Source organism: Narcine bancroftii, chromosome 3 (genome assembly GCF_036971445.1).
Source record: "Narcine bancroftii isolate sNarBan1 chromosome 3, sNarBan1.hap1, whole genome shotgun sequence".
NCBI classification, from domain to species: domain Eukaryota; kingdom Metazoa; phylum Chordata; class Chondrichthyes; order Torpediniformes; family Narcinidae; genus Narcine; species Narcine bancroftii.
Window position 1 is genome coordinate 98,942,422 of NC_091471.1, and position 12,761 is coordinate 98,955,182.

General features: G+C 42.2%; 1 protein-coding gene across 4 annotated transcripts in view; it reads left to right on the forward strand.

The window, feature by feature from the left end:
• LOC138757385 (LON peptidase N-terminal domain and RING finger protein 1-like) overlaps positions 1–12,761 on the forward strand; it is a 61,596-nt gene that overhangs the window by 14,776 nt on the left and 34,059 nt on the right. For all 4 annotated transcript variants that reach the window (XR_011353559.1, XR_011353560.1, XM_069924601.1 and 1 more), the window contains exons 7-9: positions 6,361–6,475; positions 10,788–10,909; positions 11,162–11,320. Coding sequence is in view for 2 of the 4 variants with exons in the window: in XM_069924601.1 (XP_069780702.1) it covers positions 6,361–6,475; positions 10,788–10,909; positions 11,162–11,320 (396 nt within the window). In the remaining 2 variants the exon portion in view is untranslated. The remainder of the gene's footprint in view (positions 1–6,360; positions 6,476–10,787; positions 10,910–11,161; positions 11,321–12,761) is intronic.

Sequence of the window (12,761 nt, forward strand, 5' to 3'; positions counted from 1 at the left end):
TCTCGTGAGACACACAAGATTATCTTCTGTATCATATAACCATTTACAGAGCAGAAACAGGCCATGTCAGCCTTTCGAATCCCCACCGGTTCACTAGAACAACTCCACTAGCTCAAACCTCCCGCTCTCCACCAATAACCCTCCAACCCCCTCACCTCCATGTACACATCCAACCTTCTCTTAAATGACAGAAGGTACCCTGATGCAACTATCTCATTCAGAAGATCATTCCATTCTGCCACCACTCGCTGAGTGAAAAAGCCACCTCTAATATTTCTCCTAAAGTGTTGCCCCCTTACCCTTAACTCATGGCCTTTTGTTCCAAGCTCCCCTGCCCTCAGGGGAAGTCTGTTTATGTCTAGTCTATCTATTCCTTTCATAATTTCAAATGCCTCTATCGAGTCCCCTCTGTCATCTACATTCCAATGAATAAAGTTCCAGTCTCCTTAATCTCTCCCTGTAATCCAGATGCTGTAAGCCAGGCAACATACTTGTAAACCTTCTCTGCACCCTCTCCACCTTATCTATATCCTTTCTATAATTTGGAGACCAGAACTGAGCACACTACTCCAAACCTGGCTTCACCAATGCCTTAAACAGCTGCAGTATCACCTCCCAGCTCCTATACTCCAAACTATGATTTATGAAGGCCAGCATATCCTATGCCTTCTTAACCACTCTGTCTACATGGGAATCCACCTTCATTGAACTCTGTACCATAACCCCCAGGACCCTTTGCTCCTCTGCATGCCTCAATGCCCTCCCCTTAACTGTATATGTCCTATTCTGGTTATTTTTACCGAAATGCAACATTTCACACTTGTCTACATTGAATTCCATCTGCCATCTTTCAGCCCAGTCTTCCAAACAAACCAAATCCTTCTGTGATCCTAGAAAATCAGCCTCACTATCTACCACTCTCCCTATTTTTGTTACATCCACATATTTGCTTACCCAGTTAACCACACCCTCCTCTAAATCATTAATATAAATGATAAACAACAAGGGACCAAACACCAATCCCTGAGCACCCCATTTGTCACAGGCTTCCAACCTGACATACAGTTGTACACCATGACTCTGTGCTGTCTATCTCCCAGCCACCTCTGAACACATGTCACAATCTTTATAATTCCTAGTGACTGAACCTTCCTTATTAACCTTCCATGTGGAACCTTATCAAAAGCCTTACTAAAATCCAAATAGATCACATCAACCGCTCTACCTTCATCCACCTTTTTTTGTCACTTCCTCAAAAAACTCAACAAGGTTCGTCAAACATCACTTTCCTTTTACAAACCCATGCTGCGTGCCCCGATTCAATCCCTGCCTATCCAGATATGTGCATATACTATCTTGAAGAATACCCTCCATAACCTTCCCCACCACCAACGTCAAACTTACTGGCTGATAATTACTTGACCTACACCTACTGCCTTTTGTGAACGAAGGAACAACATTTGCAACCTTCCAATCCTGTGGTACCACCCCCTCCTCCAGTGATCTTTGAAAAATCACGGTCAGTGCCCCCGCTATTTGTTCCCTGACCTCCCTTAAAAGTCCTGGGAAAAATCCCATCAGGACCAGGAGACTTATCCACCTTAATTGACACTAGAAGCTCCAAAACTCTCGCTTTACTAATCCCTATCCTTTCCATAACTAAGCCCTTTGCCTCTCTTATCTCGTATAGCCCAATCTCCCTTTCCCTCGTGAATACGGATGAGAAAAAAATTGTTCAATATTTCTTCCATCTCATAGTTCACTGGTCCCATCATCCAGTGGACCTATTCTATCCTTAACCCTCCTTTTACTGTTCACATATCTGTAAAAACCCTTAGGATTCACCTTCGCCTTATTAGCTATGGACACCTCATACCTTTTTGCCTTTCTAATCTCCCTCGTAAGGTTCTTTCTGCAATCTAAGTAACGACTATACATCTCCTCAATCCCTTGTTTTTTATATTTGGTATTGGCCTCCCTCTTGTCCCAAACCAACTTCTTAATTTCACCAGAAAACCACGGCTCCCTCGAATCTTTAGTCTTTCCCTTCACCCTGACTGGAACATAAAGATCCTGTACTCTCAAAATCTCACCCCTAAATGCCTCCCAATTTCCTTTACATCCTTTCTGGCAAAAAGATCAGCCCACATAATTCTCTGCAAATCTCTTCTCATTTCTCCAAATCTGGCCTTTCTTCCCCGCCCCCCCACCCCACTCGAAGACCTTGAACCTTGGACCCGACCTACCCCTTTCCATCATTAAGCTAAAGCTAATGGACCCATGATCACTGCATTCCCAAACAACAGATCTAATACTGCTCCCCCTCTAGGTGGTGTATCAACATATTGCTGCAAAAAGCAATCCTGAACACAATGCATAAATACTAAGCTATCCTGCCCTTTTACTGACTGCGTTTCCCAATCTATGTTTGGAAAATTGAATTCCCCAACCAACACCACCCTATTTCTACTGCACATCTCACCTATTATTTTGCATATTTGCTCCTCTAGTTCCCTTTCCCCATTTGGAGGACTATAATATACCCCCATAATAGTAACTTCACCCTTATTTTTCATTTCTACCCACACTTCCTCCCTTGACGAGCCCTCCAGTCTACCTTGCCTCAACACCGCTGTAATATCCTCCCTGACAAGTAATGCCACACCTCCCCCTCTTAATCCACCAACTCTGTCACATCTAAAGCAGTGAAATCCTGGAACATTCAACTGCCAGTCATAACCTTCCTTCAACCACGTCTCGCTAATGGCCACAACTTCATAATGCCACATGTCAATCCACTCCTTTAGCTCATCCAACTTCCTTACTTTGCTCCTTGCATTAAAATAAATACATCTCCGGGATCTCCTATATCCTACCTTCTGCATATCCTCCTCTCTTGCATTCTCACAATTTTCACTACAATATCTTTTTACTACTTCCTGCTTTTTCTCCCTCAAATTACGCAAACTTGTCTCTTTCCTTAGCCTACAAACCCTCACCCTGCTGTCCTGCCTAACTTGAAACCCTGTTTGAAAGTTGCTAGTCCAATACATTTGTTTATAGTCACTCAATACCAATTATTCCACAATTTCTAATTCTGTAGCAACATTTCTTGGGGGTGTGGGGGGGGGGGGGGTAGGAAATAATGGGTATCATATGTTCTGCTTATGTCCGTATCTTTCCAATTTTTGGGAAGGGGTATTTTGTATCTTGTCTTTAGTTCTTAATATTAATTTGACTCCAAATCCTTTTATTGCTCTTTTTTGGAATAAATGGGGCAACAGGTCTGATATTGACGGCTTCACAATCCCAAGTAGTTACCCTCACCTCCCTTATCGCTGAATGGCCATATTAATGAGATGCTATTAATGCTGTCTCTCACACTCACACTCAATGGTTGTCCAATATGATGGCATGTTTAACTTTGGAAAGTGGTTTTCTTTTTTTAATGTAACAGGTTTCAATACTATTTATTGCTATATAAAATTTGTTAATACTTTATTGTCATGTACCTATGTAACATTTATTTAATAAAACCAATAAAAATTTTTGGGGAAAAAAAGGGGCACAATTAGTAGACCTGTCTCAGCTCAAGTTAGTTTTGTTCACTCCTAACCTCTGGTGCCATGCATTTGTAGTTTGCACATTCTCCTTGTGACTATATGGATTTTCCCCAATTGCCCTAGTTTTCTCTTGCATACCTATACATGTGCAGATTGGTAAGTTAAATTTTGTTTACATGCTATAATTGTTATATGGTTATATTGCAGGTAGGTGGAACTAGAGGAGAGTACTTGGTTTGGTGTGGACCAGAAGGGCTGAGATGGCCTGTTTCCATGCTGTAATTGTTATGAGTAGTAGATTCTGAGAGAACCTGATAGGAATATGGGTGAATTGATTACAAGAGAAATTAGTGGGGCTATAGGATTATTCTGAGAACTGAGAGGGTTTGGTGAGCTGAAATGGTCTCTTGTGTCATGGGGAAATGAGCAATAGAAACTTTCTATGATGGGAAGAAGTGTATATATTTATTTCCTATGACCAAATGTACTTTTTTGTTCTAGAAGTTTACCTATGTACTCTATACTGCAAGCCCTTTTTAAAGTTTAATGCTTATTGACAATTGTGCTACAGGTGCCTAACTTTTTATCCGGAATTGTCAGGACCGGACACCTACCGTTGTTCGAAATCTTCCAGATTTCAAAATCATTTATATTTTTGTCCCTTTAGGCAAATTCCTAGCTCCTGTCATCCGTCGGCCAGGGCCAGTGCCAGACTATTGTTCCCCTACGGCTAGGCTGAGTGCGGGGTTCAACATGCGCCATACAGGAGGTTTTCAAGTAGTGTGTTAGAAGGCAGAGATCATAGGCATCAGGGTAGCCCAGGAGCTTGGCCAAAAAGGTGGTCAGCTTCGGCTGCTCGGAGCCAGTGGCCAAACGGAGCAGAAGGCCATACACAAGGTGCAGAGCTGCAAGAGAAGCAGTCCGTTAGGGCAGTGGTGCCGAGCACCAGCCATGATCAGGTTCTCTATCACCTCGGCAGGCTTGCCCTCAGGCACACCCCAGAAGTGCAATGACATCTGTCACCCAGCCCCTTCTAATTCCTGATGTGGCAGTAGGGTTGCAGTGCTGCTGAGTCTGGAGTTTAGGGAGTGCTGCACTGGATCACGGCAACAGCTCAATGCGGGAGCAATGATGATCTTTGTTACCCATAATCCCCCACACAGCTGGAACCGCTCTGCCAGCACCAGAGCAGTTCCATCTGCGTGGGGGATTATGGATAACAAAGATCATCATTGCTCCCGCATTGAGCCAGCTGCTGCTTGCTTCTCTACCAGCGGGTGCTCCGGGCCAAGGGTCACTTTTCCACCCAAGGAAAGAGAGGCTGGGGGGGGGGGGGGGCTCCCTCTGGAAACAATTTATCAAAGGGAAATTATCATTACTTGTGTGAAATGCCATCTACTGCACCAAATGCTGGTTTTTGGAATTCCACATAAAAGGTTAGGCACTTGTATTTTGCCATTTACTTGCTGGGTTTTATCTATATGGATTCAGTCTCAGTATGCCTCTTAGGATTCTTTTGCTTTGATAGAATCCTATCTCACAGTTTCCTTCCCCCTCATTGGGTGAATTGTACTCTCCACAATCTAGTCATGCAAACACTTGCCTTGGCTGGAGTGTTCAAGTGCAATGTTGTGTCTTTACTTAGATTTCTTTAAGATGTTCAGTATAGCTGTTTATTGAAACTGTGTATAGACATTTCATTGCAACTAACTGAGGCTCAACAGTTGTTACCAGATGATCAGCATTCAAATCTGACAAAAGCAATGCATTTCTAAATTCAATTACAATGTAGATTTTTCAAAAATAGCATGTCTTGCTAATTACCACAGAAACTATCAGGATTGTTTTACATGGAACATAACTGCATTGTGCCAACCTTTGTAAACTATTCCACAACCATCTGTTTTTTCCCTACCTCACACCATAACCCTCTTTTTTAATGCATCTTTTGACCCCATTGTACCAGCCTACATCCCCACCACCCCTGCCAATGCATTCTAGGCTCCCATCACTCAGTTGATTAAAAAATGTAACTCTGACATCTCCCCTAAACTTTCCTCCACTCAACGTATCCCCTCTAATATTAGCCATTGTCTGGCTGCCACTCTATCTAAGCCTCTCAGAATCTTGTGTACCTCTCATCCTTGATGTTTTTAAAAATAATAGTTCACTAAAATATTTTGAGGGAGGAATTACTTCGAATGTTGTGTTCAGTTCTGGTCGCAGGAAAAGTGTGGATGCAAAAGAGAAGGTGCAGAGGAGATTTACAATATGCTGCCTGGATGGGAGAGCTTGCCTTATGAGGATAGGTTGAGTGAACTTGGACTTTTCTCCTTGGACTGAGAGGATGAGGAGTGACCTGATAAAAGTACTGGATGATGAGAGACATATATTGTGTGGATGGCCCAGGGTTGAAATGGCTAACACCAGGAGGCATAGTTTTAAGATACTTGGAATTAGGGGTAAGTTCTTCAGAGTGGTGGGTGAAACTGTGCTGGAGACAGGTCGAATAGGATTTTAAGAGACTTGGGTACATGGAACAGAGAAATGCAGGGTTAGATGGTATGGAAATTTTAACAGTTGGTTATGTTAGCAAACCACCATGTCTGGACCAGTCTTGTCTCTAGATTCAAGCCACTGTTGCTAAAAGTTACTTTGGACAAATATAAATGGATAATAATTATTTTTCTTGTCATTGATGTCCAGATCTCAGAAAATGCTGAATGAAAAAAATGAAAGCATGTATTATGTGGTTCTAACTTAATTTTTTTTCTCTCATGAATTTTGATATTGTCAGATTGTTGTTGAAACCAGTCACCACACCATGTGGCCATACCTTTTGTAAAGGCTGTTTGGAAAGAAGTTTAGACCATAGCCCTATGTGTCCACTATGTAAAGATAGTCTGAAAGAGGTAAGTTTTATACCATGATGTTTTGTCTTGATTTGACATTGTGTTATTCATTTAAGAAAATGTGCATATGGTCTTCAAGGTTCCTGTCAAATCCTAAATGAATATTAAGGGATTCTCAATTAATTTTCACAATTTTGATGCATCCAGTTGGCAATTGGGTAATTACTTCCAATTCTTACTCCTGAAAAGCTGATAATTTTTACTTAATTAGATTTAGAATGTACACTCTGAATGTTGGTTTGGGGAGGAGGGGAGGGGGTGAAAGAAGGCGGTGATGCCAGAGTTGCTGTAACGGCAGTGTTGTCACTGGTGTGGACCTAAGAGCGGAAAAACAGCCTGTTAAAGGAGCCAGCTGTGTTTGAAAGCAAAACCTGCAACAGTGAGATCTGATCCAAAGATGGCCGTACTATCTGCCATGAGGGGTTGCAGACATTGGGGAGCAGCGGATCAGCGCAGGGCACCAGAAATGGGGACAATGCTCTCCATTGAGAAGGAGAAGCAGAGTAATGACCGTGCAAGATGGTGACCATGCAAGCAGACCAGCAAGGGGCTCAACAGCTGAGGCATCCACACAGACTGTGGGTGACGTGGTCGGGGGACCCTCACTGGCTGCTGGACATTTGCTCATGGGAACCAGGTATTGGAAAATGGATTCAAATGGGTGCTGAGGGCAAGAAGGGCTACCAAAGAGCCTCGGGTGTTGAAGGCTTCCTGATCACGTCAGTGGTTTGGATCTGGAGCTTGGGTTGCCGATGAATTGAATAGGAGTCCGTGCAGCCGCAGGAGCACTGACAGTGAATCCACGGACAATCTCTGAAGGGACTCTTTTGCTTCTTGTACTGTAAACGGCGTTGTGCAATACTAATGGCAACTCTGATTTACAACAGGCAAAAGTTAAAGTATATCATGTATGCCACATTTTTAATGAATTAAAAGGAACCTTGAATTCAAAAATTTGACCATTCCAGTTCATGCAGTCATGATATTCTCAAAATTCAAATGTTGGACGGAATATGCTCATGCGAGAATTGAGCACTCCTAATTTGGATAACCATCTGATCTGCCCAATCTTTGCATTGACAAACAACTGAAGTGTGGTATTGTGTTACTGTGTAACAAATTAATGCCCACAGCATTTGTACAGGAGGTGCCAACTACTACTTGTGCCATTAATAATATTGTTAAACTTGGCATCCAGTAATAACTTTTCAGTTGCACATGAATAATTAATGTTTCTTTCTGCAGTTTGCAGCAGAGGCTTTTCAACCCTTTTAGTCTGTGCTGAACTATTATTCTGTCTAGTTCCACTGACCTGCACCCAGTCCATGTCCCTCCCATCCATGCACCTGTCCAAATTTTTCTTGCATGTAGAAGTTAAGCCCACATTCATCTCTTTAGCTGGCAATTCATTCCATGCTCTCACTGCTGTCTGAAGTTCTCTCTAATATTCTCCTTAAACCTTTCCCCTTAGCCCATGTCCTTCGATTTGTATCACCTCAGTGGAAAAATCCTACTTACATTTACTCTATATATACCATTCATAATTTGGTCTTTCTTCTTTGGCTTGGCTTCACGGACGAAGATTTATGGAGGGGTAATGTCCACGTCAGCTGCAGGCTCGTTTGTGGCTGACAAGTCCGACGCGGGACAGGCAGACGCGGTTGCAAGGGAAAATTGGTTGGTTGGGGTTGAGTGTTGGGTTTTTCCTCCTTTGTCTTCTGTCAGTGAGGTGGGCTCTGTGGTCTTCTTCAAAGGAGGTTGCTGCCCGCCGAACTGTGAGGCGCCAAGATGCATGGCTTGAGGCGATATCAGCCCACTGGCGGTGGTCAATGTGGCAGGCACCAAGAGATTTCTTTAGGCAGACCTTGAACCTCTTCTTTGGTGCACCTCTGTCACGGTGGCCAGTGGAGAGCTCACCATATAACACGATCTTGGGAAGGCGATGGTCCTCCATTCTGGAGATGTGACCTACCCAGCGCAGTTTGATCTTCAGCAGCGTGGATTCGATGATGTCGCCCTCTGCCATCTCGAGTACTTCGATGTTGGAGATGAAGTCGCTCCAATGAATGTTGAGGATAGAGCGGAGTCAACACTGGTGGAAGCGTTCTAGGAGCCTTAGGTGATGCCGGTAGAGGACCCATGATTTGGAGCCGAACAGGAGTGTGGGTATGACAACGGCTCTGTTTATGCTAATCTTTGTGAGGTTTTTCAGTTGGTTGTTTTTCCAGACTCTTGTGTAGTCTTCCAAAGGCGCTATTTGCCTTGGCGAGTCTGTTGTCTATCTCGTTGTCGATCCTTGCATCCGATGAAATGGTGAAGCCGAGATAGGTAAACTGGTTGACCGTTTTGAGTTTTGTGTGCCTGATGAAGATGTGGGGGGGGCTGGTAGTCATGGTGGGGAGCTGGCTGATGGAGGACCTCAATTTTCTTCAGGCTGACTTCCAGGCCAAACATTTTGGCAGTTTCCGCAAAACAGGTCGTCAAGCGCTGAAGAGCTGGCTCTGAATGGGCAACAAAAGCGGCATCGTCTGCAAAGAGTAGTTCATGGACAAGTTTCTCTTGTGTCTTGGTGTGAGCTTGCAGGCGCCTCAGATTGAAGAGACTGCTATCTGTGCGGTACCGGATGTAAACAGCGTCTTCATTGTTGAGGTCTTTCATGGCTTGTTTCAGCATCATGCTGAAGAAGATTGAAAAGAGGGTTGGTGCGAGAACGCAGCCTTGCTTCACACCATTGTTAATGGAGAAGGGTTCAGAGATCTCATTGCTGTATCTGACCCGACCTTGTTGGTTTTCGTGCAGTTGGATAACTATGTTGAGGAACTTTGGGGGGCATCCGAGGTGCTCTAGTATTTGCCAAAGCCCTTTCCTGTTCACGGTGTCGAAGGCTTTGGAGAGGTCAACAAAGGTGATGTAGAGTCTTTTGTTTTGTTCTCTGCACTTTTCTTGGAGCTGAGGGCAAAGACCATGTCAGTAGTTCCTCTGTTTGCGCGAAAGCCGCACTGTGATTCTGGGAGAACATTTTCGGCGACACTAGGTATTATTCTATTTAGGAGAATCCTAGCGAAGATTTTGCCTGCAATGGAGAGCAGCGTGATTCCCCTGTAGTTTGAGCAGTCTGAGTTCTCGCCTTTGTTTTTACACAGGGTGATGATGATGGCATCACAAAGGTCCTGAGGCAGTTTTCCTTGGTCCCAGCAGAGCTTGAAAAACTCAAGCAGTTTGGCATGCAGAGTTTTGCCGCCAGCCTTCCAGACCTCTGGGGGGGATTCCATCCATATCTGCTGCTTTGCCACTTTTCAGTTGTTCAATTTAAAAATAATTTGGTATAGCTCTAACAAATCTCCTCTTATTCTTCTATGCTTCAGGGAATAAAATTCTAACCTGTTTCACTCAGTTTTTCAAGTCCTGGCCCCGAAAACATGGTTGTTCAAGTTGTAAATTTTCTCCACACACTTTCAGTCTTGTATCTTTCCTGTAGGTAGGTGACCAGAACTGCACACAATACACAAATTTGGCCTCGCCAGAGTCTTAGTCATTTAGCATAATATCCCAACTCCTATACTCAATACTTGGATTTACGAAGGCCAAAGTGCCAGAAGCTCTCTTCCAATCCTTTCTCCCTGAGATCCCTGTTCTACACTCCCCAGTGCCCTACCATTTACTGTGCATGACCTACTTTGGTTTGTCCTCCAAAATGCAAAGCTTCACATTTGTCTGTATTAAATTCCATCTGCCATTTTTCAGCTGGTCCAGATGTTTGAAAACCTTCCTCACTGACAACTATTCCTCCAATCTCTGTCATCTGCAAACTTGCTGATTCAATTCACCGTATTATCATTCCCAATGATTGATTTATAGATAACAACAATGGACACAGCACTGATTCCTGAGGCACACCAAGTCACAGGCCTCCAGCTACCACTCACTCTCTGGCCTTGAATACCAAGCAACTGAACCTTCCTAACGAATCTCCTATGTGGTACCCTGTCAAAAGTTTTACTGAAGTCCATGTAGACAACAATCCTTCTTTCATCAACTTTCCTGGTAACCTTTTTTTTAAAAAAAAACTTTAATATTGCTTAAAGTTGACTTTTCATGCAGAAAGGCTTATTGACTATCCTGTATCAGTCCCTGACTATCCAAATACTTGTATATTCTGATCTCTTAGAACACCTTGCGATATTTTACCTATGACTGATGCCAGGCTCACTGGCTTATAATTTCCTGGGTTTTGGAGCAATGTATAGGATATTTTAAGTGCATCTACCTCACACCCATAAACATTTTTTAATGAAATTTTATTTGTCTTTAGTATCTTGAAAATAGGAAATATGCTGTTACTTTTATATTGGAAGAATTGATTGCAAAGTACCTTCCTCAAGAATTGTGTGAAAGGCAAAAGGTTCATGATGAAGAAACTGCTGAACTTGCAAAGTAAGTTGGTATAGATATTTTTAATTTTAAAAAAAAATTAGATGTGTACAGGCCCTTCTGGTCCATGAGCTCATGCTGCCCAAATATCACAATTAACCTACAATTGAAAATATTCAATTGCCTAAATTAAGTAAACTTACATGAGGATGATGTAAAGTTTATTCATTGATATTTTCCCCTTGATGTATGAAAGTGGTGAAACACAATGGAATTAAAATTTACAACAATTAATTGTGTATTTTTCTTTTTCAGTTTGACCAAGAACGTCCCTATTTTTGTGTGTACAATGGCATATCCTACTGTGCCTTGCCCACTTCATGTTTTTGAGCCACGGTATAGGCTTATGATTCGAAGATGTATTGATGCGGGAACAAGACAATTTGGAATGTGCATCAGTGACCCACAGAAAGGGTATGTTTGAATCCAATTATGGCTTCTTGTGGCTACCAGATACTGTTGTATGACGTGCATCTTGTGGCTACCAGATACTGTTGTATGACGAGCTTCTTGTGGCTACCAGATACTGTTGTATGACATGTGGCTACCAGATACTGTTGTATGACGTGCATCTTGTGGCTACCAGATAAACTGTTGTATGACGTGCTTCTTGTGGCTACCAGATACTGTTGTATGAAGTGCATCTTGTGGCTACCAGATACTGTTGTATGACGTGCTTCTTGTGGCTACCAGATACTGTTGTATGATGTGCTTCTTGTGGCTACCAGATACTGTTGTATGATGTGCTTCTAAAATAGTTTAATCAAGATGTAAGACATTAGCTTACAAAATGTTATGCAGAACAAAAACTTTTTCAGTACAGGTTTACAGCATGCCCAGGTCATAGCCAGGTTACAAATGGAAATTTGATTATACAAATGAACACCCAAATATTAAATTCAGATGTCTAATGTTCATATAAATTTATTCTTAGGCAATAAGAGTTTCCACTCACTACCTTTAGTATTTTTCTTTCAAATCAGTTTTGGTGCTTTTAATGCTATCCATTACAATGCTGTTTGTTTTCCCCCTCTTCCATCACCCTTGGAAAACAATTAAGATTTATTGTCAGTGAGATGGGTTCTATGTGCATTCAAAAAGGCAACGTTAACATTCATACAGCTGTACAAAGTGGAAGAACAGGATCACAATCACGGTATTACATGGAAACAAAAGGTTGATTCGTACAAAACAACGCTTTTGGGTTCATTCAGGAGCTTAATGACTGCAGGGAAGAAACTGTCTTTAAGCATGTTGGTGCATGATTTCACATTTTTAAGCCTTCGCCATCTTTTTTCAAATATTCACTCGTTCTAGATTCTTCCACAGGAGAAAACATCCTTTCATCCCAACAAGATCACTGTTTTGTTTGTCATGTTCCCTCTCACTCTTCAAACATTTTTAACCAAAAAGACTTTATTCACAAAAAATTATTTATTTTTTAAAAACTTCAAAATATCCAAACATTTCCATCACTGTACATTGTTGCATTCATTTCTATTTACACCACTGTGACACCTCTTGTGGATATGTCTTGCTTAGCCATTTTCAACCTTTTTTGGCTATGGCTCCTTCGGGCTTTGCTCAAAGTTTATGACCTTCTTCCCTATGAAGCAGACAAGTTTTGGTTTCTTCGGTATTTCAATCCTACCGACTATATTAAAAAAAGCGCAAAAAAAATTTAAGTTATATTAAAAGAAAACAAGGCTTTTACTTAATGTGCTGTGGACCCTTGTCTCGTCTGTTCCAGATGTTCAGTAAATGTCTGCATTGTTTCCATTTATTAGCATTATCTTGTGTAACACCAGTATTGTTCTCACAATTCCAGATGGATGTCACTAATGCTCTACATAGT